General features: G+C 35.5%; 1 protein-coding gene across 1 annotated transcript; it reads right to left on the bottom strand.

Annotated features, from left to right (window-relative positions):
- Nucleotides 1-17,157: 17,157 nt before the first annotated feature.
- Nucleotides 17,158-20,120, bottom strand: LOC135841193 (uncharacterized). The gene has a single exon (XM_065358033.1). The coding sequence runs from the start codon at nucleotides 19,618-19,620 to the stop codon at nucleotides 17,806-17,808; it is 1,815 nt and encodes a 604-aa protein (XP_065214105.1). The 5' UTR covers nucleotides 19,621-20,120; the 3' UTR covers nucleotides 17,158-17,805.
- Between the last annotated feature and the right edge of the window lie 6,885 nt (nucleotides 20,121-27,005).

Below are 27,005 nucleotides of genomic sequence, written 5' to 3'. Positions count from 1 at the left end.
GGTTGGGGCATTTAAGACGACACATTTGTATAAAAGGTCTCGGCGCCTTGAATAATTAATACGAAAACGAAAAGCTTTTGTGTAGTAAAACTATACGACGAATAATTATATGGACTGCGGAGAATTTACCTAACTCGTGAATATATCATAAGTTTGTAGTGTATAGTGCCTCGTGGTTTTCACATTTGGCCAATGCTAAAGCCCCTTCTGAGTATTCGGTGCTTTTAAATAATTAAGCGTAGCTTTCTGCTGGTTAAATCTTTTGCAAATGGTACAAAAGTAAAAAATCGTCACGAACTGAAAATAAAACGAAGGAAGAACAAATCCATCAATTTTATTCCAAATTTTACATTCATTTTACAACCTTGAAAGTGAACTAAGACGCACCTGTTCCTAAAATGCAGCGTTTGAGTCTTTTATTCCATTACTCGAACAAGGAAAGGGGGAAAAATGCAAGCCAATAATTACCATATCTATTCGTCGGCTCGATGAATATCGTACCGGTAGTTTTCTTTTTAATTAAATTCCAAACACTTGCAGACGTTGTCGCCCGAAAAAAAAGAACTCTTGGGCGGTTAATTAAACTTTTTTCTTTCTCTGTTTTTTTTTTTTGACCCCAAAACGTACTTCGTTCGTTTTTCGTGTGCTAAAAAAAAGCCATCGCTATCGCCACATTTTCTCCTCGTTTGTAATTAAATACCTTGTTAATGTAAAATGAAAGCTTCAATAGACACATTCCGAGGGTGAAAGTAGGGGGTTGAATGTTCACCTTACCCCGTATTTATTAAACGCTTTGATTTGAAAAACATTATAAGCGCGAGTCAAAACTACGACGAGTGGAAAGGAGGGGTGCACGGCGGCTGCGACACCGAGCACACGAAGGGTGAATCGTTTTACCACCGGGGAATTGAAACGGACATTGAAAAGCAGCGTCCGTTTCGGTCATCGAGTATTTCGATACGTTTACAATGGATGATATTTACAAAAGCCGTTCACGATAAAATATAGTACATACAGCCTGAAGGAGTCGCCATCCACATGGTGGCGGAAGCAGAGGGTAGAACGTATTTATGAAACAATACTGCCCTCAACTTTGCCAAAGGTTTTGACACTGATTATTTCAAACAAAGAATTACGCGTCGAGACCTTTTTTTTTTTTGGTCTCTTTCTCCCTTTGAATTTTCCATTCAATCCCTTTGCTCTTCTGCACCCTCGAGTGTCTCACTTTCTCGACTCATTACATTCTTTCGATGACGGTGACCACGACCATGTCACATACGTGGACCTTCTTTTATGCATACACGATGCTGAATGCCAAACACCATACCGTACGCCTTTTGCTATATCAAGCGTTGGTCATTTTGGTCCAGCGTCCCTTCCCCTCTCGCCTTCGTTCCTTTTAGCAGTCCAGACGGAATTTTAATCAAGTTAGAAGTTTATTTGGTCTTTCGTTTCGTTAAAAAAGAAAGGGTTTATCGAATGTAATGAATAATACATCGGGAAAGCAATAGACTTGGTTCCTCGTTCATTGCTTGTTCGAAAGTTTTTTTCTCTCAAGTTTCTGCATTCGGTATCTCAATGCGTCACCGAAACAATTAAATGACTCAGTTGGAGGTTTGAGCGTGATTATCTCAATGAATTACAATTTTAATTCGATTACATTCGATTTACTGGAGTCTCCCTTGTTATGTTTTCAACAAATCAATTTCTGGAATTTTCACGATTAGGGTGGGGTCAAAACGATTTGCTCGATGATCTATTCGACCATGCAATTTTGGAATGCGACCAATATTGTCAAAAAAAAAACTTCAACTTTCCAAGCTTCCTCATGTAATTACAAAATTAAAAGGTGAAATCATCTTGGAAATTTTCTGAATGTGAAGTAAAAAAAATCATCTCACTACGAAGAATAGAGAAATATGCCATACCTACATTTATATCTTCAACTTCGAGCCATTAATTTAAGCGTTGCAATTTACTTGCGCTTTTTTTACGAGACTGTTACAACTAATCTAATTTATTGCGTTTTCACCCCTTCTTTTATTTTTTAAAATATAAGTACATCTCCCTTATTGACGTAAGTGCGGTGGTCTGAAATACCACCTCGATGAGAAAGAAGTTGCTGAATTTCTTTATATCTTTAATGAAAGACGACGATTAGCGTAATTATTCAATTTTTATACAAATCATAGTTTTGAATAATTTTTTTTGGCGTTTTTGAATTAGATGAATTTATGAGTCGATGTACCTAACGGTGATCTTTTTAGTGAGATAAACGTGCGTCGAAATTGAGCCAAGGTGAATTCCCCTTTCTTATTCCACCAGTAAATATTTTATTACCGGAGTTGAGCTTTTTTTTTTACGAGGTTTCTTCTTTTTTAAAATTCATTTTCGTAAATTATACGAAAATATTTTTCTCGAGTTTTTATTAGACACTTTGTTCGAGAGCGACAGACGTCGGTGATAAAATGTGATATTTGAAGGGGTTTTCTTTTTTTTTCGCTCGCGAGAATAAGTGTTCGAGTTAATTAAATTTTTTTAAGTTTTGCTGGCGCAGGAATTTGTTAAGAGGAAGAAGATAACTTGGGTGCTTGATATTAATTAGTATTCGTGTTGGGTTTTGATGATTTGAATGCATTTGGTTGGTGAAGCTTCTGAGATGAGACCAGTTTTTACTGAAATCTTGGCGAAAGCTAATTGACCAATGTCACTTGAATATCAATAAAACGATTTAATGTTTATATCAGTTACTTATACATAAATGTACTTTATTCAGTATCTGACACAATGCACCATTCCTTCAATATTATTCGATGTTGGAACACATTAAATATTTCAGTTTTAGAATTAATTAAAAATATGCATTATTATGTTGATGCACACTAGAATGGATTTTTAAAAAATGATAATATCCTGGATTTCAAAAAATTGAATGACTGTTGAATTATTTATCCCATACCTAATTGCAAAAAAAGAAATTTATGACAGATTTATCATTCTGTTGAAGTGTTAACACTTCTGCTTTTGCTTATTTTTCAATAATCTGTTAACACGTCTATTTTTACCATAAAAATTACAAATTGAATAGAATGGAAAAAAAATTACAAATCGAATGAAATGATATAACGATGATAATGAGCTAACGTTTGTGCTGGGTACTCTTAATTGCCTTCTTCAGAGATTCTATCTGGTAATTGGCTCAGAACTTCATCAGGGACGCCAGCTAGTCCAGTTCTCAGAAGTTGGGCAAGAGGCTGCTCGGGGTGCGCCTCTGCCTTCCGCTTGATGCGTTGCCATTAAATGCTCTACTCTGCACTCCTCCTGATCTCATCAGCAATCGTCATACTGGATGGTCTGTTTTTATCTGATGAGATGTTGATGTAGGTAATGATACCTTTTATAGCTTCCAATCGTCCTACCATTGGCTGTATTTCGTTTATCATTGGATTGTTTCATAGGTTTCGTACCTAAACATTGAAATAAATGATTGGTTTATATGTGAGGGCGCATACGGAAAAGGACAATTCGACCAAAAAAAAAAAGTTCTCTGAAATTGTTGTAGGAAAGGGTTCCTACAACAATTTCAGAGAACTTTTTTTTTTTTTTTTGGTCATAAGGACCCTTTCCGTATGCGCCCTCACATATGTACAATTTTATGACTATTCACCATCTAATGTCATTTTGGTGAATTGATTTTAGTTTAAAGTTTCAGAGAAGTATGAAAAAAGTTTTTCGGTATCGCACCTTCCTTCCCAACAAATTTATTGTTGAGCAAAAATGAATCAGTGCCTTCATTGAAAATGCAGGCAACTTGTTTATTTACACTCGTGATGTTAATGTTGATTGAGGCAAAACAAAGAAAGTAGAATATAAAGCGTATACCTTAGATCCTGCGCTATTCAAATTCGAATCATTTTGACAATGTGCTTCATTTACATTGTTCGTCAATGCAATCTTGGGCGTAGAGTTTTCTAATAAGGTCGTTTTTATTTGCGACAAACCATCTCTAAAATATTATTTGAAAAACTGAATGATATTTTTTTTACATGGTAAGCCAGAGGTCCTCAAAGCACGATCATCATTTTCGAAAAAATCGTGTTTTTTTGCCACTTTATGAGTAGTATGTATAACTTGTGCAATCCCTCTCCCCCCTTTAAAGTTGCGATTTGAGTTTCAGAACCTTCCTGACCCGTTGAATCCAAAATTTAATACCGCCTTTGAAGATTGACAGTTCGCAAAATTACAATTTCCCATCATTTTTACAGCTCTTTTCCACATTGTAAATTCTTTTTATATAAAAAAAAAACTATGCCGAATTCGTATTCAGCGGATCAAAGTATCTTGTTTAGTACACTTTTCACGATCTTTTCGATCAAATTTTCGAAATTGATATTTTTCCAATTATTTAGCGGATGCAAAAAAAATTATGAAAAAAAAGTGAATTTGTGTACCTAGTTTAATCGAAATAATTGTGAAAAATGGTAATTGCGTATTTTGACCAACTGAAGACGATCCCAGCAACGGTTTTTCATATAGGAATTTTTTAATTGTCAGAAAATGCTTTCAAGTTGACGAAAATTTGTGATTTTCACGCTCCTTCAATTTTCAAACGTTCGATAGAGGGTTTGAAGTGATATTGAATTTTGGATTCAATGAGTCAGGGAGGTTGAGAAACTCACTCGCGCAACTTGTGAGGGTGGTGACCGAGGAACTGCATAAGTTGTACTGCGTAAAAGAAGCCAAAAACACGGTTCTTTCAAAAATGACTGCATAATATGTGAACATTAGTGAATGCTTACCTAATTATATAGTTTTGTTGCGAAAATTTTTCAAATGTTTATTTGAATTGCCTTTGTTTGAAAAGTGCCTTTATCATTGACATATTATGTGCTTGTAAATTTCGTGCTTAATTTTTGCATATCTAGAGTTCAAATACTTGAACGATGGGTAATGGGTATCTTTTGTGCTCTCGAAAGTACGTTTCTCTGAAGTTGACAACTTTTTTGCGTATTCGTAAGATATTACTGTTTTCTTTGTCCCACTTTGTGAAGAAGTTCCTTCTTCAGTGGAGTCAAAAAAAGGTACGGATTATATAAGTGATCGAAATTTTCTTGATAATCCTCAATTCGCCTGTGAGTAAATTACTAGACATTTCTTGTATTAATTCATGTATTCGTTTGGTTAATCGTTTTTGATAAATAGTTGAACTCTCATCGGAAAGTGGTTGATTTTTAACGTAGCTTTCGACCAATTTTAATATTTTTAAATGATGAAATGTCGACTTCCATGATGTACAATCGTTCGGAGAAAACTTCGCTAGTCAAAATATCGATTATCTCGATTTTCAAAATTTTCAAATACGACTTGTGATACACCTCCTCAATTTTTATAACCCTTAAAAGGGTGAAAAATAACCGAATTGGAAAAAATGTTACGTAACGTTTTTTTCAGCAAACGTTTCCCTCTACAATATCCGCTATTCAAAATTTCGATTTTGTCGATTTTTAAAATGTTCAAATACACCTCCTCAATTTTTGTGACCTCAAAACGGTGAAAAATAGCCACATCTCAGATGAATCACATAGACACTCCCTAACTGGGCGCCTAGAGTACTATGTGATAGGCAACCACTCGTTTCGAACGGTGAATATCTGCCTTTCCACGTTAGTACTACTCATGCTAAAGCAGGTCAAACTGTCAAAGGCAGAACTTCTGCTAGGACATTTTTGTCAAAATGTTTCTATGTGCATGTGGGGGGAAGAGTTTGCATTTATTCAAGTCAGAATTTCTTCAGGTCAAATTTTTCTATTTTTGAAGAGAACTACTATGTACATAGAAACAATGAAAAAATTGAAAATTCAGAAATATAGGAAAGGAATAATTGAAAATTCCGAAGTTCGATTTTTTTTTTTGAATGGAAAAAAAACCAGGACTTCGCTCGTATTGTCCGTTGGTGGAGGACAAATTTCCCTCCCCCAAGCTTTCTACCTTTGAGCGGATTTTTTTTTTATGAGAGGTGGGTACCTTTGAATACCCTCCGACCGAAAACTTTCTGCTGGCCCCTCCCCCTTTCTGAAACATCTTTTCTTCTTTGATTATATTATGTAAAGTCATGTGTTGGGATTATAGACACATCGTTGAAACCCTGTATTTGTGTGCTCTCTTTTCGAAAAAATGTATGTGTACGAGGACAAGCACAGGTACAGGTAGGTATCAGGTGTCGGAACAAAATGAATTCTGCCACTCGTTAAAATACTACAACCAACTTTTTAATGAACTGAATCGAAAAACTTTTTTTTTCAACAGCTGTAGAAGCACCGGAAGCACGTCATATTTTTACACGAGGTTGTCGCGCACATGATCATGATTGCGACTTGGCAATAGACAAATTGCCAAATAGAAATGTATGAGACGATTTATACTCCAATTTATCAGCTGCCCCAATCTGAGTATACCATAAACTGTTACACGAAAATCGATTAATGAAATTTAATCGTCATATTATTGTAATGCTCTCAATGAAATGAAAAAAGTTGAGTTATACATTGTATTTCAACACGACGATGAATTAGATTAACAAGAATGAATTTAAGCTTGAATTGAGTAAAATGCACGTATTATTTTTGCAATCGTGTGAGTAACAAACCGGATTTTGGTGTACTCAAAATTGAAGTTTGCGCACATTCGAAGAAATCAAATGAATTATCGAAGTATACATTTAATTTGCAGTGTTGAAAATTTTTTCTCAATTTAAAAAAAAAAAATTGACACAAAAATTGAACAGTTTTTTAAAAAATCTCCTTCCAAACCGTAATTGTGTCTTTCTTTTTATAAAATAATCATACGATACGAGAGATCATTTAAAAACCACATCGAACAGACCAGAACCCGGCCGCCATCGCCTCCAATGGTTATTTTGGTTTCAAGATCTGATTGAAATGACGCGAGAAGAAAACTTGAGATTGGAATTGAATTTTGTTTTTTCTTTTTCTTTAGGCACCAAAAACAAAGTAACGTTCTTTAAAAAGAAGACCACATAGGCATTTTTTTCGATCATTGAAGACAATTTTTGAATCATTTTGTGATCTAGTTAGTTTAGGTTACTTTTTTGTTTTTTTTTTTTAACCAAAATGGTTTCTTGATGTAATTTTTCCTCCTCAAATTGCTGGACTCTCTGAAAAGTGTGTCGGTGATTTCCGTAGTTTGTAAATGTCAGGAAAATTTTTCAAACAAGTCTTCTATTTGGGAAGAAAATGTTTTGGATTTTTGTCGGTAAATTACGAGAATAATTATCCTGGAATAAAACTCATCGAATGCCACTCTAAAAAAAAAAAAAGTTACATTGATCCTTGACTCATCAAGAAAAACGTCATTCAGGGGTAAGACCTTTCGAAAGACAGGTAGATGTTCGGTATTCTGCCAACAACGTAAATACGATGACGAGTGACACTTGAGCTAAACCATCAATTTTCATCGACTTCTAACAGTAATTAACGAGCGCACATAAAGGGCACAGGAACACAAGGTACAGTCACCGTTGCAAATTACCGTTCAACCATATGACAAATTTTCCAAACAGAAATCCATCGTGGAAATTTTTTCTGCGTAGTTGAAAAAATGTTCACCGAGGAGTAATTCGACGAACTTTCAACTTGAAACATTACTATGTACGTCTACGTATTATGAAGCTACAATGTAATTATTCTTAGGTGTAGGTAGGTAGGTAGGTAGGTAGGTAGGTATACATGTACCTTCACTCGCTCTAGCTGCAAAAAAAATCGAAATAAAAAAGCAAAAAATCATCATCTCATAGTCTTATAACTTGGAGATTTTCGATTAATCATCGAGCTAGTTGAATTTTGTACAAACCTGCAGCTGCCGCGGTGAAATTGGGACGAGGCCTACCACTTTTTTCGCATTGATACCCTCAGGCGTACTACTCCATATTGTATTTTTCAGCTTCATTTTTTATTTATTTTTTTTTCTTCGTATACATTCGCAAACGACTTGGACTGTCGTCTTTGTTCAATGCCCCGCGATTCGTCTACATCCGCATATTAATACCTACGCTATAGCGTATAGAACTTACCTGCCCAGAGCGTAAAATCAATTCAATGCAATTTACCTTGGATTCTAAGGACATAGTCGCCAGCGTGAGCATCACTTGAGAATCGTTTTTTAATCGGATATCCGTTCATCTAGTTTTACGAGCGTGTGATGTACTTTTTTTCGGGTGTTAATTGCCAGAAACGTATTAAAGTGAGAATAATTGTTGAATTATCGTTTAACTTTTCAGGTGCGTTGCATCGTATAGTTATAGGTACCAAGGCGGAAAGAAATCATTTCCGTAAATATGTAATAATTTTTAATTCATCGTGAGTAACTTGAACCATTAAATGGTTGTTTACATAGATATCATTATTCTATATTTATTCGCCGGCTCTCCTTCTCTACTTTATAGTTGGCACGTAAATGAACTCGTACAATCATGACCTTCCAAATACAACTGGATTACCATCTACTTCATATTATACCTACCTATGCCCACCATAATTAGCGAATATATACAAATTATATTATCGTAGGCATTTTCCCTCTGTGCCTTTTGGATCATCTCCAAGTAATACACAATCAGACAATAGCTTTATCATCTGCATTAAACGTAGATTAATTTAAAAACAATACGAGAAAAGTGATTAACGAATAATATTTTACAATTATACGATAATTTATCATCATCAATTCGATGTTTATTAATTTTATCAATCTTTATCACTGTAAATTATTACCCAATCGAGTAACCTTTTAACAAACACACACGTATTTTATCTCTCGCCAAAAATAATCTGAATTTTAAACGAAAATAACTCACTGCTCTGAAATAAACCCGAAGAGACGTGCAGACGAAACAAAAAGACCCCAAAAAAAAGGGGGTTACCAGTACTCTAGGACTATTTGATCGATAATTCGTTGCTCGCAGCGGCAGACATTTGTGTATTATGTAACGTTCTAAGAATCGATGGTACGTATTAAATGCACACTGAGTAAATGCACGCAAGGTCAACAAAATCGGAAAACGGAAAGGAAGTCGGTAGTGTAGTAAGGAAAACACGTATAGAGGCCGGTAACTGCACGTAACCGGTTTAATCAACTTACGCGTATAATGATCTAAGGTCGCCTCGGCTGACTGGTGAGGTTTTTAATCGCGTATAGCATATCTGCCAACATCGTACAGCATCTTTCTCCTCTAAATATCTCGAATAATTGGATCAATTTAGATCTTTTTTCTATCTCGTATATATGTACAGTCTTGACTGTACCAGAAGCAAGAGGGGAGGGAAAGAATTACGTATTTTACGAGCGTATATTACCATTAAAATCAATTTTGAAACGAGCCTTCCTCGTCTTTATTACGGACGAAGAAAAAAATGATATTCAAACTATTTATGATCGAGTAAGTACCTCTATACCTATACGAGTAAATCCACAGCATCGCATCATCGAACATAGATTAGCAAGGATAACTAGTCAGTGTTTACAAAGCTAGTTTTTTGCTCTTCTACTCTCCTCGTCGTAGCCTGTCTCTGTCTGTCTCTCACTTGCACTCTCGTCTAAAATCGTCGTCTTCATCGAGCCAAGTTGTGATTTGCTTTTTGACTCATAACAACAAGAATTGTTTCCAACTCTTTAGCATCCAGTTGAAGGATTCGAGTTTATTGACTTTGGTTATTAGAAGGCGAAATGTAGGTGAAGCTGTATAAATGATCTAGGCGTTCGAGGTTTTGGTTTCGATTTGGTTTTCGCTGACAATGTTTATGAATTTATGTACTTACGACATACCTATGCATTTATATTTATTAGATGTATGTACGTATTGCTGGTTCTTCTTTTTCAAGATTATTGCTAATGGTTCTTTTGGTGACTCATTCGTCGGTGTACCTAATGGTGATTCTAATGTAATGTTTTTTACATTAGGTATGCACTTCTTATGTACCTACATCCGCAGGGTGCTTGGAAAAAATACTTTTTCGAATTGATGTGAACAATTCATATGCAGTTTTTCATTTTGTTTTCTTTCTACACGAATTGGATAATTATTTCTTCAATCAAGAAATGATTACTTGAGTTAGCTTTTTAAAATTTTGTAAAAATTGTCCAAAAGTCGACTTTTTGCCAGAAATTACCTAAACTTCACTTTAATGAAATTGACTGTCTTACTTCTTTTTTTGCCCAAAATTGCTGAAAAGACCTGCGTTTTGACAAAAATTGTCAATTATTTTCACTTCATATCAGAAAATTACAATAAGCTTCTCGTTTTTGGTGAAAAATGCTAAAAAATCCTCTCTTTTGCTCAATTTAATAGTGTTGCTATCGGTTCAAAATGGCAAAATGTTTCGCCTTTAGTCGAAATTCTCAAAAAGTCTCGTTTCTTAACTAAAACTGCGTAAAATTTTCGCTGTTTCAAAATTTTTTTTGAAAGCTTGCCTCAGCAGTTTTGCTGTTTTCTTCAAAAAAAAACACTAAAATTTCGAAAAAGTCCCACTTTTTGCCACTAATTGCATAAAAGACCTGCTTTTGCATAAAATTTTCAAGTTCTTGTTTTTATGCCCTAAACTGCTGAAAATTTTCTCTTCCCTAAAAATTTCCAAGAATGCCTCATTTTTTTGCGAAAATTTGTCAAAAGGTCTCTTTTCTTCGAAAATTAGCCCATGAGTTTCGTTTTTTTCCCCAGAAGTTGCCAAAAATCCCTGACTTTTGTTGTAAAATTGCCTATAAGCTTTCACTTTTGTTTTCGAAAGTAAATTGCTGAAAGACATTCTTTGTGCTAGATAAGAATTGTCGTGTCGCTTTCTGCAAAAAATCTAGAAGTCTCACCTTTTCCCCAGAGTTGCCCAAATCTCGCCAATATTTGGCAAAATGTCAACCTGCCTTTTGCTAAAATTACCAATCTCGCTTTTTGCCGAAAATTGCCAACAATTCTGACGTGTTCGCTAAAAAAACCATTATTAAGTTACAAAAATTGTGATCAGCGACGGTGTTTCGTATACAGGGCCAATTTGCATTTTTCAAAATATCTTGAAAAATTCAGATTGGCCCTTTTAACGAAACACCGTCGAGGTGTCACGATTTTGTCAATTATTTCCAAAAGAAGTCCTGCTCTTTAAAATGAGTCTCGATCGTGGTTTTTTTGTGGGTAGGGAGAAGGGGGTAAGTTTTTCTGCATTGAAATTGTTCTGCTCACGTTTTGTAACTTTTTTGGTAATTTTTTGGTTACATTTTTGAGTCAAAGTTCCTACCATTGCTCCTAATTGGTAAAAATGGATACTTCTAATTTTCAGGGATTTTTTCAAGCTCACAATTCTACTTTTAAAGTGGAGATTTTGAAGAAGAAGTTGAATTATGATGTTCCGATTTCAACGAGTTGAATTTTTGAGAAGTATCATAGCCCACAAATCATTTTGAATAATTTGAAATCACGATGAATTCAGCATGTTCTTTGGGGGGGGGAGGGGAGGAGAATCGATTGCAGGACACTTACTTGAAAGTGAAAAAATGGCTAACATTTAATTATTATCAAGTCATCGTAAAAATGATTAAGTGAAATTTAATCATTCAAAAATAATCACAAATTCGTTTTTTCATTCAAAATGTTTGATCAGAAGTAAAAGTGAGAAAATAAAATTTTTGATGAGTTGAGATTTTCAGGAAAATAAATTGATGAAAAAATTTGTTGAAATGAAATGAAATAACACACCTGTAAAATTTGGAATTTCAGACCTTCTTCTCCACCTCCTCCTCTTTCTCTTTATCACTCTTGTCAAAAAAAAATTTTCAACAATTCCTAATCCAAGAAATTTTGGCGTAGATTACTCTCCAGAGTCCCTTAGACTCCTTAGGAAAGTCCAAGGTGATTTTTCGCTCTCATTTTGACCTAATTTTAATCACCGGTCTTCAAGTAAAAAATCACGACTTTGAACTGTATTTTTACCTAAATGATATCAACGCGTTTTTCCCATTCGAGAAAACAAAATCGCAAAAAAAAAATCAGTTTTAAAAGATTTAGCAATGGACTTTGAAACCGCGACGGTATGTCCATGAATGAAAGTAGTAAGCAGGCTGTAAATCAAAACAACAATATATGATCGACATGATTTGGAATCGATTTGACCCTGAATCGATCTACGTACTGAGAAATACGATGTATGGGATAAGTATACATAAGTTTTCCATGCCAAGTATGAAAAATGATTTATACGTGTACGAGAAATAATGATAAAAATCAAATTCAAGTGCTACGTGTAGGTGTACGTATAATTCCTATTTGGGCAAATTTCTTTACTCACAATCAGTGTGACATGAAATTTCATTTCGCCTCGCCTAATCTGCTTCTTTCTTGTTCCACTGTCATGCGACAATTTATTTTCGGTATTTTCGTATTGCTTACTTGGTGTACACCTTTTGATTGAATGGAAAAACTCATCTCGCGACTACCAACTCTTGCACCTTTTATCAAAATGTTGCCTTCATACTATCAAAATTGATCCCTTATGATGATGAGTCAAGTCTGCATTTCACTTTTGTCCGACCCCTTTTGGCACTAAAGCTTCCTTATCACCTCGCAAAACTCAAACATCGTCGAACCGGTTTCCATACGCACCCAAAACTTTCCTCAAAACCGGAAAAGCTCGTAAAAACTGAGAAAATATCCGCCTACTCGAGTACGCGATTCCAGTTTTAAAACAAATTCGCCAATTCGAATTTACTTTTATCACAAACGTCCGTGTAAGTCACTCGGAATAAAAAAAAAAATTACAAAACACAGATAACGCGAAAGTTCGCCTTCCTTTTTCACACACATTCGGAAAAGTTGAAAAATTACGGAAATGGCGCGAAGAATTGGGTCAAGATCAGTCGAGTATGCGGCTATCGATGTGCATTACGCAGCGATGATTAGAGTAAAATGAAAGCACCATGTCCTACATTTTTTTATCTAAAATAAAGCGTAAATTTGGCCAAATGGACGCCAACAACTTAATGAAACGTACAACTAATTAGCTAAAAGTGATTATCATTCGAGAGTATTGGAACGTTTCTGCGAAAACGCGCCCATACAGCTCGGACTCGTACTTCCGATACACCTTGATCTAATTACTTCCTATTCGGTGTTTTTGTGTGCGAGCTGATTGGTGCTGGATGCAAATAGAATCAAAATCAAGGTTTCGTTTTCATTTCCGCGGACATTGCTTCGTGTAGGTATTTATTTAAGGAATCGTCCGAGTCTTGGATCTCTTTGTTGTCCAAACCCACATGGGCTCTGTAGGAGATCTCCACAGTGTATCAGATGATCGCGATACAGTAGGACGTAAATGAGAGCTGTCTTTCTTTAAATCAGATGATAATGCACCACGTGCTCGTCTCGTATGGCGAACTGGTTCTAATGATGATAATCTTATTACTCTGTGAAGCGTGTAAATCCTTCGCGTAATACATAACAATGACATTTGTATAGTATAATATGTAGCTATCCATTTATTCGAAACATATTCGCAGTTATGATTATCAAAACGTGCTACAGGAGTTGGAATTACTTCCGATAAAGCATTTGGCAAGGTCGACAATATTTTTTTATTTTTTTTTAAATAGCTGGAACAACGTATAGAAATCATAATAGCAATAATCAACTTCGATATAAACAAGACTGCCTATGCGAGAAGTGGGAAAAATGCTGCCACAGGAACCAGGAAGAAGTTTTATATTCTAAAAGCGGAAGTTTTCCTATATTAGGTACGTTGGCAACTGCTTAAGGTCGAATGTACCCTGTATGTACTCGTATTTCTCATATGTATAGTATACATACCCAAGTACATTTTATACACTTCTACAAGCCACTAGATCTTACGAGTACGTCGTATAGCGAAAGGTATATTTTTCTGCATTATCCAAGGCCCCTTTATACAAACCTATATGATAAATGGGTTCTGTACATTCTCACAAATTCACTCGAAAGCTATTAATTTTAAGGTTAAAGTTGACTTTGAAAATTCTCCGAGATACCCAAATCAGAACTGGCCCTAGTTGTCGACCTATTGTCAAATCGGACACAACCGAGGCTCATTTGCAATATTATCGCGTCCACTGCGAAGGTTGTCATCGCTTAATGCACCACTATTGTTTTTCGGAAGTAGGCAATATGCTTCGAGTATAGGTTCCTTTATAATAAAGAGACGATACTCGAGCCGAATCTGTAATCAGCGTAGACGTAATTTTTTAAACATTTTTGTAAGTAAATTTTACCGATAATACTCGTATAGTTCTTTTATCTTTTTCACGGTCGAAAAATAACTCTTCTCTTTGATTTTTTTTTTCTGTGCCAATTTTTCACTCTCGTACGTCTTCGTGAAGAGAAATTTCAAGGCTTAGTCGTATTATGTTGATACGATTAATTCTACAACAAGAAAATAACCATCGGTCATCGACCATCATATGATATCAATATCATGTTTCAAGAACACCAATACGAGTAATACGCCAAAGCATACGTGTTATTGGTCATTTCTTTTTTTTTTTTTTCGCAGCATCTTTTCCCCCAAAGACTAAAGGCAGATTATTATTTCACGAATCTCGGTCACGAACAACACAAGACGATAAGAACGGTATTATTAAGTTATCGATAATTGGCGTCAATTTTATCTATTTCTTTTTCGTATAAATGATAAAACGTTTGCACTTGAAAATGATATTATTACGCGATCGAGTAAATATTTTCATCGAATTTCAATATAAATATTGCCATTTATTACACGAAAACGTGTCAAACTGTCAATTCTGTGCATTATCAATTTCGAGTCGGTGGGGGAGGGGTTAGATGTGATCAGATCTGATGATTGGATGTAAAATGAAAGAAAAATCAGGCGATTCGCTGATCCTCCTCCACCACAAAAATGTGCTAGGAAAAAGTCTCTGAAAATTTCAATTCAGCACTTCAACCCACTTTTCTGAATTTTCTTGAATGAGAAGCTCCCGTTGAGTATGAGTACTCCTTTTACATACAACTCACAAAAGGAAAGTACATACTTATTTTTAGAACAAGAAAATTCTCGCTTTGTGCCAAAAATGCTAAAATATAGTAACGAAACCGACCTATTTCAAATATGCCAAAAAACCTCGTTTCTTGCTAAAAATTTCTGAAAATTGTGGATTGTAGCCAAGAATTCCTTCAAGTGTCAATTTTTTTCAATAAAAGTGTCGTTGCTTTTTCGAAAAGCATAGCGAAGAAGTATCTTTTTTTCACCAATAATTGCCGAAAAGTCTTGGTTTCTGCAGAAAAAATTGATGGAAAATTTCATTTTTAGCTAAATTGCTGAATAATGTTTTCCCCCCAAAATTGGGCACCCCAAAGTTGAACTTCTTTGCCCAAAATTATCAAAACGTCCTGCTTTTTGCCAAAAAGTTGCGAAAAACCCTACTTTCTCGACTAAAATTTAGAAAAAACATCTTTTTGCCAATAATGGCCAAAAAGTCTTTTTTTTGCTAAAATTGTGCAAGTTTTTCCTTTAAGAAAAAATCACCCAAAAGTCTCTCCAAGTATCATGTGTCCTTTAAGATGTCACTTTTTTATCAGAGCTGTTTATACTTCAAATGAGCTCCCCTCTTCATCAGCTCCCTCATTTCATCGCAAAATAAGAAATCTTGAAAAAATAAATTGTTGTGTGGATCATTTTCTTCGGAGTTTGAAGAAACCAAGAAGCTAAGACCATTATAATTTTGTTCCTGGAATTTAAAGCAAAAAAATGAAAAGCGATGAGACGATTTTTTTTCTAAAAGTGACATGTAATAATGGGGACATATCTACAATTGATTCATTGTTCTGAATTACATATGTATTTCAGATTTCGAGTTGATGTATTTTTTGTGGAAAAGACGAAAGGGGGAGAATTTGGTCATCAATGAACTTGGTAGATATAGTACCTACGATGATTTTTCAATTTATTCAGTACGAAAGGGGGGCCAAGCTGACTTTGTTAACTTGAATAAAACGTGCTAATTTTTCAAAATGTGTCCTTTCGAAGTCAATTGAACTGACGTTTTGTCCTAAAAATTCAAATAACTCGAAAAAAAAGAAAGAAAACTGCTTTAAAAGTTGATGAAAAACATCTAAGGCTTGCGAAGTCAGAATTTAAACGCTGTTGAAGGGGTCTGGAAGTTGAATGACTGCGGTAAAATTCACGGTGAAAAATTGTCATCGTTTTAAAATCTAAAAAAATAATAACAGTTTCATGATCCCAAATGAATATAATTCAGATGAATAAATTAGCATAAATAATAAATAAATTATTACACACGATTCATTCGAAGAAAAAAAGAAAAAAAAGAAAAAAATTGCGAAAATAAATTAAACACGAAACAGAGGAGGAAATAAACTTCACAGCTACGATATAAATAATAATGAATAAATGTTGTTAAATAAATTATTAAAAATAATATGACACATGACGTCTCAAAAAAAAAAAAAAAAAAAATACAATCGAAGAACGAAAATTGATAAATAAATAAATAAAAATGTATGTACATTTTGAAACATTTAGAATACGAGTAGCTAAACGTAATAATAATAAACACGTGTGATGAATAAAATTATAAACGCATCATTCACAAAGTTACCTTATTAGAGGACTTGGTAAAGTTACTGGTACGTTTTTACGATAATTACAACGTTGCAACGTGTAAAACAACACAAAAAAATGGTAATAAAAGTAATAAAACTTATTTTAATAATTTTCTTCTTCAAAAAGAAATGAAGATTTTAAAAATGGATTTCTTAAATGCCTAAATACTTTTTAGCCACATGGCTTTTATTTGTGTGATTTTACCTTTATTTCGGCAATGAAGATAAGAACAAGAATATTTGCATAGACGTAAAAACTAATTAGCACCTACATTATTATCATAGGCATCCTATACTTAATTGAATCAATATCACATTTTGATTTAGGTATATGAAAAAGTCATAACACGACGTCGATTGTCGTAAATACCTACATAAATAATTGCTTCGCAATATTCGACTTATGAAATTAATAATAATGTTTATAAATGCAGTCAGTGATCTATACCGCCTTTGAATTAGCCCCCCTTCCTTTTTTCCCAACTTCGAAAATCGAATAAGCAGGGTGTCTAACAGTCCTGCTTATCCTGTTTGAAATTTTTTTTTTTTCAATCAGACTTTGAATTTTCAAATTATTGTCTTGTCCCTCTTTTTGTAAAATATTGAAAAAATTTCATTGTGAAATTCTCCATTCGCAAACTTACAAATCTAAATTCAGAATTTGCAAATTTTTTAGAATTTTTTGTTGAGCAAATGAAAAAGTATGAAAATTTTCATTACTTTTCTCTGGAGAGATTTTCAAAGAATATGATTGCATTTTTCAAAAATGATTTTCGAAGTATTCATAGTAAAGGTATTTTTGGTATCCTTCACTCCGAAAAAAATTTGGTATGTCCAAAGACACTGAAAAAGCGAACCATTGACGTGAAAAAATTGACCCCCCTCCCACCATCCTACCTTCGAGAAAAAGATCCTGCTGAAGTCCTGGTTTTTTTGGACTCCTCGACTCGTGAATAGTTCTAAATCGAAGGTTGGAAATGATTCGTTGAGCTTATTTTAAAATTAAAATTTCCAAAGTTTAGAAAAGTTGCATTAAATTAAAGGGGAAATAAGCTCACAGAAAACAAAGAAACACTTTTCCAATTACCTAGGTTGAAAAGTTGTTGATTCCTTCGTTTGCAGGATCGAATTGGATAAAATTACTCTGGCAAAGCGTACTCGATTAGTTCCCTTTGGAATCCGCGACCTCCATCGGGACCTCGAGGTAATCTTACGATGGCATCGGAATTGCCTAAATTACCGATATTGTTACCAAACGAGCGTTGCCTGACCAAGCCACGTCCGTCGCAATCCGATAACCTGCGGCCGGACTCGGAAGCCGAAGAAATACTGCTATTGCGCGACCAAGGACCATCTCCTCCGTTGGACTTCGTGAAAGACGAGCGTCTCTCGAACGAACCGTTGCTTCGGTGCAACGGATAATACTCCGGTATGGATTCCTTTCGATAAGGTCCATCGGAACTTTCGCCGCTATTGCAGCGCGACAGCGGAGCCGGATGGTATCCGTCATCCGATCCTCGACCCACAGAGTACCTGCGTCCGGCGCCTCCGTTGGAAGATTCGCATTTCGGGAACCCGCAACAGCAGCAGTTGGGTTCTTTTCGAGGCAACGAGTACCGACGCATGTGAAATATCTCCGGAATAGAGACGCCGCTATTGGAACGAGATCTGCACGAGCTGTAACTATCCGAGCTGGATTCCCAGCCTGTTGAGAGACGTCGCTGCTCCGGTATGAAGTAAACTCCGCTATTGGAGCGAGAACGCGAGTAACTGGAAGCCGGACTGTCTGTACCGGAATCTCTGGACCAGCGACGTTGACTCCAGAGCTGCTCGCCCGAGTTGTTGTTATTGACGCCGGGCTTATTGGTCAAATGAGGAGATGAACAGCGTCTTTGCATGTGATGCAGTTTGTACCGTTCGTCGGTTTCCGAGCCGCTGGCGCAGGACGATGTGGCGTAGTCTTGGTCGTAGACGCGGTTCGAGAATTTCGTCTTGACGGCGACCTTCTTCTTGGACGGAGGAGCGTTTAGCTCGAGAACCTGGATACGATTCGGATCGTTTTCGGTGTCGCGATTCATGGCATTGTGAGCCGATTCGGTGCGTACGAATTCGATCAAAGCGCTTACGGTGTTGTGCATTTCGGGATGCTTGTTGCAGAACGGACGTACATCGGCTGGGATCGGATTACCTGGCCGCAGGATGCGTACGAGAGCTATTTCGCCGCAAGGACGGAATAATTCGGCTATGCATTCGATGGTTGCCTTCTCCGGCGGTATATCGATTGCGACCACGGTTCGCGAAGGCGTCGTTTGGTCGTACAAAGGCAGCGGATCCTTTCGCCGGAGCTTGGTGCCGGCTTCGTTGATCTCCAGCTTGGTGGATTTGTCCAAAGCCACGCGAACGACGCGCCAATCTCGAGCTATGTGCTTGACTCGTTTGAAACTGGCGATCAGCTTGAGCGAAACGTAGCCCTCTTTGTTGCGACGAACGTGTTTGAGAAGGAAAGCATCCTTTACGATATTCTCGTCAGAAAAATAATATTCTACTTGATCGACGATTCGTTTGGTGAGCTCTTCATCGGGTGGCTCGAAAGGTTCTTCGTCGTTACTACTGTCGCCTGCGCTGTTGGTTTTTATCTTCTTCGACTCGTTACCGGAGGCAGCCGCGTCCGAAGACGAATCCGTATGGCTACCGAAACGAGTCGCTATCTTCGACTCATCGTCTGTGCTGATGGTGAGCGAACTACGCGGCGTAAAAGGAACAGCGTCGTAAGATAACGAAATACTACTATCAACCGACGATATACTGGCGCGATTTTCCATCATTTTGGCCGATTTCGTGATGATCAAGTCGCCAGATTCGGTTTTCTTGACAGCTTCGTCTAAGGTCACTGGGGCTGGGGCTGGCACCACGATCGCCGCCGTTTCCTCGTTTGAGCTGGTAACATCCGACATTTTGCGATATTTTCAACTGTATCAACGGACGAATAACGGACACAGGCACACACACACACACACGCACGAAAATCACTAGATACTATAAAGATAGGTATACGAACGAGAACGACGACGAAATTCCACAAAATTTCTACGAAAATACTAACAAAAAAATTCGGGTAATAAATAAAACCGCGCAAACTTACGATACGAAATTAAATAAATAAATTAATAGATAAACAGAAATCGTTCGTCGAGCCGGTTAAATGAGTAAAAACATCGCGCAAACGCGCACTTTCACTGTTGTTTAGTGGCGAGCGGAATGCAGCAGACTGTGTGGGAACCACAGTACACTTGCCTCCAAAGTTGAGCAGACTAAAATGTCTCGGGTACGGGGGGAACAACTTATATAAACGATTATGTCAGGGTTACGCCGTAGCATTCTGCCGCCACCGCAGCCGTTCGCGAGCCCTACGTACGCGCGGTTTTTTTTTCACACTATTTACTCGTTGTTGCCGGTGAGATAAAAGTTGCGCGCGTGCGCAACATTTCGGAAACCAGACTTTACTAATGTCAGGGTCCTCGCGACATTGCACCGATCATTTCCGATTATGTCTTTTAATTCCAAACGTTGTTTTCCTTCCGTACATTTGTTGTTGTTGTGTGGACTTGGAGATCACATCGCGAGGTCAAACCATCGTCTCTGTACTCCGCTCGCCGTCTTTCGTCGCCCCCTCACTTGTACCTAATCGTGGAATCGGTTTTACCTGTAGATTTTTTTTTCAATCGGATCGTATATCCGGAGTGATGAAGTCGTGTCTCGAAAAAATTGGCTTTTTGGAATACTATCGAAGATTTAAAAAAAATTTCAATCGTCTTTTATCGCTAAATTGAGTGATCAAACAATAACATGGTTTTGAAATTTCAAAATGTGTATCTACTGTTCGAAGATGTTTTCGTTTTTATTCAACGCTTTGCTTTGTTATTGTTGCTCTGATATTGAATTCTGCAAGAAACATTTTGAGTTATGATTTGTCAAGTTTGGCTACATTTTCGTCATTTTCAGTCGCTAGAGTTACTTTTTTTGAAGAAAATGTTCAAAAATCAATTTTTTTCAAATCTTGACTCTGCTTTTTGAATTAGAAAAAGAAAAAAATGTTGGTTACATCAACAGTGAATAATTTTCGAAAGCATTCACTTTTTTATTCTCCTCTAACTGGTCACTCTGCTGTTTCAACTTTACGATTTCAAAGCTCTACATTTAGCTGAAATTGTAGAATTCTCGCTTTCTGCCATAAAATAGCAAAAAGTCTCGAGTTCAATCCAAAATTCGACTGTCGTTTGTTTGCAAAAAATTTCGAGTGTCTTGCTTTTTCTCCAAAAATTGCCCAAGAATCTCGCTCAGCTGTCAAAAATTGCCTAAAACTCTTGCCTTTTTTTAAATGTATTATCAAAAACATTTTTCTTGAAAATCAATTTACTGAAAAGTTGCAAAAAAGTCTCACTTTTTGACAAAAATGTCTAAAAAGTGTCACGTAGTATTATCGAAAAATGAATTTTGATCTTACGACACGACACCTCCAATCCCTAGCATCCTTTTTTAGATTAATTTTTAGGGTAATGAATCAGTTTATAATTATCAAGTTCAAGGACACAAGCGTCGGAGAATATTCTTTTTTTTCACTGTGTAGTAATTTTTTTTCTGAGTTTCGAAAAATTAGGGTAAATGATGATAGAGCAGAGAAGGAAAATGGCAAAAACGAATTTGATGATTTTTTCGTGCCTTATTACTTTGGTTGTGCGATATACGCCTTAAGGTGGAGTAAAAAAACCAATTCTGAATTTTGACGAAAATACTAATGGGTTGGGGGAAATTAACTTTGAATGGCAGATTACCCAGAAAAATGTTGAGTGTTCTAGCTGTGCAAGAAGCTGAACTTAATGAGTCATTTTTGAAAGAACGTGGGGTGGTTTCGTCGCTTTGAGGTGATATAATTTATGCAGCACCTTGCGCCCCCCCCCCTCCGGACATGAAAAAACTGAGATTTGGGTTTGTCACCCTTCCTGATTTATTAACTTTGAAATTCGATACCACATTATGATTTCTTTTCAACTTTATAACTTTTTTCCACCATTGAAAATTTGTTTTATAAAAAACTAATGTTTCGATAAGAACACTAATTTTCGATGGCATTTTGCTCAAATTTTCAAAATTCGTATTGTTTACTCATTTCAGTATGCACCAGATAGAATTTGAGCAAATTAAGTGAATTTGAACTGTTTGATAGCGTGTAGCTTCATACTTGAAATTGTGTGCAAAAAAGTTCAGTAGATTGATTGATATTCATCTGTTCATCAATTTCCACTCGTCAAGTTTGAAAAATTTGATATCCCCCCCCCTTGATTTTAGCGTTGCTAATACATATTTGAAGGATCTGGGAATTGATGAAATTGGTCTGGAAAACTGGAAGAATTCAGGAAAAATCGTTTCTTCAAAGAGTGAACACTGGACAAGTGAGCACTCTGTGAAATTTAGTTTTGGAGAAAATTAATTCCATCTCATTCAAAACAGATCAGTTTGCTCATTTCTGCATTTTTTATTTCAATTTCAAAATTTCTGAGTTGATCGAATACAATGACCAAAATTTAGCTAAAATATACCAAGTTTTTAGTGTGCGTAGCACACTATTGGTTTCGTTCCGAAAGTTGAAAAATTCTTTGGCTCGAATGTTCTCTTAGAGGAATGGGCCGATTTTTTTGAATCTTTCGTAGGTAGGTGAGGCATAACTTGAGGGAGGGAATGTCGTAATTATAATTGCAATTACTCAATTAGCTTCTTGAGTAATTGCAATTAATTACGAAAATTTGTACCAAAAAAAGAATAAAAAAGGGAAAAGGGCCATATCAAAAGGGAAGCCGACAAAAGCGAAGCCGACTTTAAATTTTCAAAATTGAACAATGAGAAAGGTATCAAAAGGGAAGCCGACATCGGTTTTAAAATGTAACACTGCAGGGGTCCTAAAATATTCTTATCTACAGTGTTATCTTTCCCATTGTTCAATTTTAGACTAGATGCCGAAAGCAGGTGGTTACCCTTTCGGAATGAAAACCCACCAGTCATTTGTGAAACACCTGCAGGTGTTTCATTTACACACGTAGATGCTGAAAGCAGGTGGTTACCCTTTCAGAATCAAAACCTCCAGTCATTTGTGATTTTGCTGTGCTCCCAAGAGGTTCTCTCAATCTCTCAGTACTGCAGTGCTTATGCTTTCCTGATATATCGCGTTGTGCTCCGGAGCTTTCAGAATAGCATAGCATAGTGTATTCGGAATCGCGTTGTGCTTTTTTTTTCAAAATCGTGTTGTGCTTTTTTTTTGAAATTGCGTTGTGCTTTTTTTTCAAAATCGAGTTTTTTTTTAAAAATCATGTTGTGCTTTTTTTTCAAAGTTCGCGTTGCGCTTCTTTTTTAAAATCGCGTTGTGCTTTTTTTTCAAAATCGAGTTGTTTTTTTTTAAAAATCACATTGTGCTTTTTTTTCAAAGTTCACGTTGCGCTTCTTTTTTAAAATTGCGTTGTGCTTTTTTTTAAAAATTGTGTTGTGCTTTTTTTTCGAAATCTAGTGCTTTTCAATTCCTAAAATTTGCATTGTGTTTTTTTTCAAAGTTCGCGTTGTGCTTCTTTTTCTGAAATTGCGTGGTGCTTTTTTTCGAAAACGCGTTGTGCTTTTTTTCTAAAATTCGCGTTGTTTTTTTATTTTGAAGTTCGCGTTGTGCTTTTTTTTCAAAATCGCGTTGTGCTTTTTTTTCGAAATTGCGTTGTGATTCTTTTTGAAGTTCACGTTGTGCTTTTTTTTCAAAATCGCGTTGTGCTTTTTTTTTAAATCTCGTGTTTTTTTTCAAAATCGCGTTATGCTTTTTTTCCAAAATGGTGTGGTGCTTTTTTTCAAAATTTTGTTGTGCCTTGATTTTTGAAGTTCGCGTTGTGCTTTTTTTTCAAAGTTCGCGTTGCGCTTTTTTTTAAAAATCACGTTGTGCTTTTTTTTCAAAATTCGCGTTGTGCTTTTTTTAAAAATCGCGTTGTGCTTTTTTTTTAAATCTCGTCGTGCTTTTTTTTAAATCTAGTTGTGTTTTTTTTCAAAATTGCGTTATGCTTTTTTTCCAAAATGGTGTGGTGCTTTTTTTCAAAATTTTGTTGTGCCTTGATTTTTGAAGTTCGCGTTGTGCTTTTTTTTCAAAGTTCGCGTTGCGCTTTTTTTTAAAAATCGCGTTGCGCTTTTTTTTAAAAATCGCGTTGCGCTTTTTTTTAAAAATCACGTTGTGCTTTTTTTTCAAAATTCGCGTTGTGCTTTTTTTTAAAATCGCGTTGTGCTTTTTTTTTAAATCTCGTCGTGCTTTTTTTTAAAAATTGGGTTGTGCTTCTTTTTCTGAAATTGCTTGGTGCTTTTTTTTGAAGTTCGCGTTGTGCTTTTTTTTCAAAATCGCGTTGTGCTTTTTTTCGAAATTGTGTGGTGCTTTTTTTCGAAATTGCGTTGTGATTCTTTTTGAAGTTCACGTTGTGCTTTTTTTTCAAAATCGCGTTGTGCTTTTTTTTTAAATCTCGTGTTTTTTTTTCAAAATTGCATTATGCTTTTTTTCCAAAATGGTGTGGTGCTTTTTTTCAAAATTTTGTTGTGCCTTGATTTTTGAAGTTCGTGTTGTGCTTTTTTTTTCAAAGTTCGCGTTGCGCTTTTTTTAAAAAATCACGTTGTGCTTTTTTTCAAAATTCGCGTTGTGCTTTTTTTTTTTTTTAATCGCGTTGTGCTTTTTTTCTAAAATTTGCGCTGTGCTTTTTTTCCTAAAATTCGCGTTGTGTTCTTTTTTTTTGAAGTTCTCGTCGTGCTTTTTTTTAAAAATCGGGTTGTGCTTCTTTTTCTGAAATTGCGTGGTGCTTTTTTTTGAAATCGCGTTGTGCTTTTTTTTCAAAATCGCGTTGTGCGTTTTTTTTTCAAAATTGCGCTGTGCTTTTTTTCCAAAATTTGCTTTGTGCTTTTTTTCAAAGTTCGCGTTGTGCTTTTTAAAATGAAAATCGGGTTTTTTTTGAAATCGCATTGTGTTTTTTTCAACGTTCACATTGTGCTTTTTTTCTGAAATTGTATTGTACTTTTTTTTTCAAAATTGTGTGGTGTTTTTTTTTCAAAATTGCGTTCAAAATCTCGTTGTGCTTTTTTTTTTGAAGTTTGCGTTGTGCTTTTTTTCGACGTTTGCATTGTGCTTTTTTTTCTGAAATAGCGTTGTGCTTTTTTTCGAAATCGCGGTGTTTTTTTCCAAAATCCGCATTGTGCTTTTTTTTCAAAGTTGGCCTTGTGCTTTTTTCAGAATTCACGTTGAGCTTTTTTTCAAAGTTTGCATTGTGCTTTTTTTTCAAAATCGTGTTGTGCTTTTTTTTTCACTAAAATTCGCGTTGTGCCTTTTTTTTCAAAATCGTGTTGTGCTTTTTTTTCAAAATCGCGTTGTGCTTTTTTTTGAAATTGCGTTGTGATTTTTTTCAAAGTTCGCTTTTTTTTCAAAATCGGGTTGTGCTTTTTTCCGAAATTGTGTTGTGCTTTTTTTTCAAAATTGCGTGGTGCTTTTTTTTCAAAATCGCGTTCAAAATCGCGTTGTGCTTTTTTTTTGAATTTCGCGTTCTGTTTTTTTTTCAACATTTGCGTTGTGCTTTTTTTTCCAAAGCGCATGGTGCTTTTTTTCAAAGTTGGCCTTGTGCTTTTTTGAGAATTCGCGTTGATCATTTTTCAAAGTTCGCACTGTGCTTTTTTTCAAAATTGCGTTGTGCTTTTTTTTCAAAATTGTGTTGTGCTTTTTTTTCGAAATCGCGTTGTGCTTTTTTTAAACTAAAATTCGCGTTGTGCCTTTTTTCAAAATCGCGTTGTGCTTTTTTTAAAATCATCATTGCGTTCTGCTTTCAAAATCCCAATTGCTTTTTTCCAAAGTTGCTTTGTGCTTTCTTTTTTTGAAAATCGTATTGTGCTTTTTTTCTCGAAATCACGTTGTGCGTTTTTTTTAAAATCATGATTGCGTTCTGCTTTCAAAATCCCAATCGCTTTTTTTCAAAGTTGCATTGTGCTTTTTTTGAAAATCGTGATGTGCTTTTTTTTCATAATCATATTGTGATTTTTTTTAAAATCATGATTGCGTTCTGCTTTCAAAATTCCAATCTTTTTTTTAAAAAGTTGCGTTATGCTTTTTTTTCAAAATCATATTTTGATTTTTTTCGGAATCTTGTTCTATTTTTGAAATTTGCGTTGTGATTTTTTTCTAAATCGCATTGTGCTTATTATTTTGAAGTCGCATTGTGCTTTTTTCGAAGTTGCGCCTTTTTTTGAAATTTTGTTATGCTTCTTTTCCAAAATTGCGTTGCGCTTTCCAAACTAAAGAAGCTACGCACACTGTTACAGCTGCGCTTGGCGCAGCTGTCTAGTTTAAAAATTGAATTAAGAGAATCGTTGGAAATTGGCCACACATCTGACATCCTGCAGATGTTTTAAATTGGCTGAAAAATTGTATTAATTTTTGAAAATGAAGTTTCGATGATCGATGAGATTTAATAACAGAAACGGGTGAGATGCCACTTCACCTTTCACCCCTCCCCCTTTTTCAATATTGTTGATATCTTTCAAGTTTCCCTAAAGTTTTTTTGCAGCAGACTCCCATTGTTGAACTCTTCATAATTAACTACGAGTATTGGAATCTTTCACTTTGAAAAGCAATGATTATTCATACCATTTCGCAAGATGGAGGCAAACGGCCTCAAAAATTTTCGGCCAATTTGCCATAATATTTATACAAAACGCGTAGGTACCTAATTTCATTCAAATTTTGTGCCATTTCGTTACTTCCACGAGTATTTAAAAATTTACCTGCGTTTTTTTTCCGAATTGGATAGCTATTTTAAATGAGCGTGAAAATTTATTCATATGGAAATAGTTATGAGTGATTTGCAATAGGTACGCTTAAGCCAAGGTTAAAGTGCTCATTGTAATTATTCAACTTTGAACATTACTTTTATTGTTTTTGTTGTAATGTGGGCAATGATCTTCGACTTAATCTTCGTTTTCGCATTCCAATACGTCACGAATGTAGACCTATGTAAATTTACTCGAAAGTTGAGCTGGAATTTCCAGGAAATTGGCCTCGTTGCAATCGCATCTGTGATAAAAATCATTCAGGAAATAAACCATATTATAGGGAAATACATTTTTATGACTCTCAATAGACGAAAAAAAATCGATTTTTTTCATCTTATTAGTAATAAACAAATATTATCTTAAAACTTCTAAAAATAAAATAAACAAAACGAGAAGAAATTTCCGAAATTAACATAACCTTGACATGAATCTATTATCTATCGGCGGTTCGAGTTGAAAATTT

Source organism: Planococcus citri, chromosome 3 (assembly GCF_950023065.1).
Source record: "Planococcus citri chromosome 3, ihPlaCitr1.1, whole genome shotgun sequence".
NCBI classification, from domain to species: Eukaryota; Metazoa; Arthropoda; class Insecta; order Hemiptera; family Pseudococcidae; genus Planococcus; species Planococcus citri.
Note: the sequence above shows the minus strand (reverse complement) of the source record. Positions and strands in the feature narration are given on the sequence as shown.

Bases quoted from the DNA above. Each gene is read 5' to 3' on its own strand.
- LOC135841193 (XM_065358033.1), bottom strand. From the start codon at position 19,620: ATGTCGGATGTTACCAGCTCAAACGAGGAAACGGCGGCGATCGTGGTG.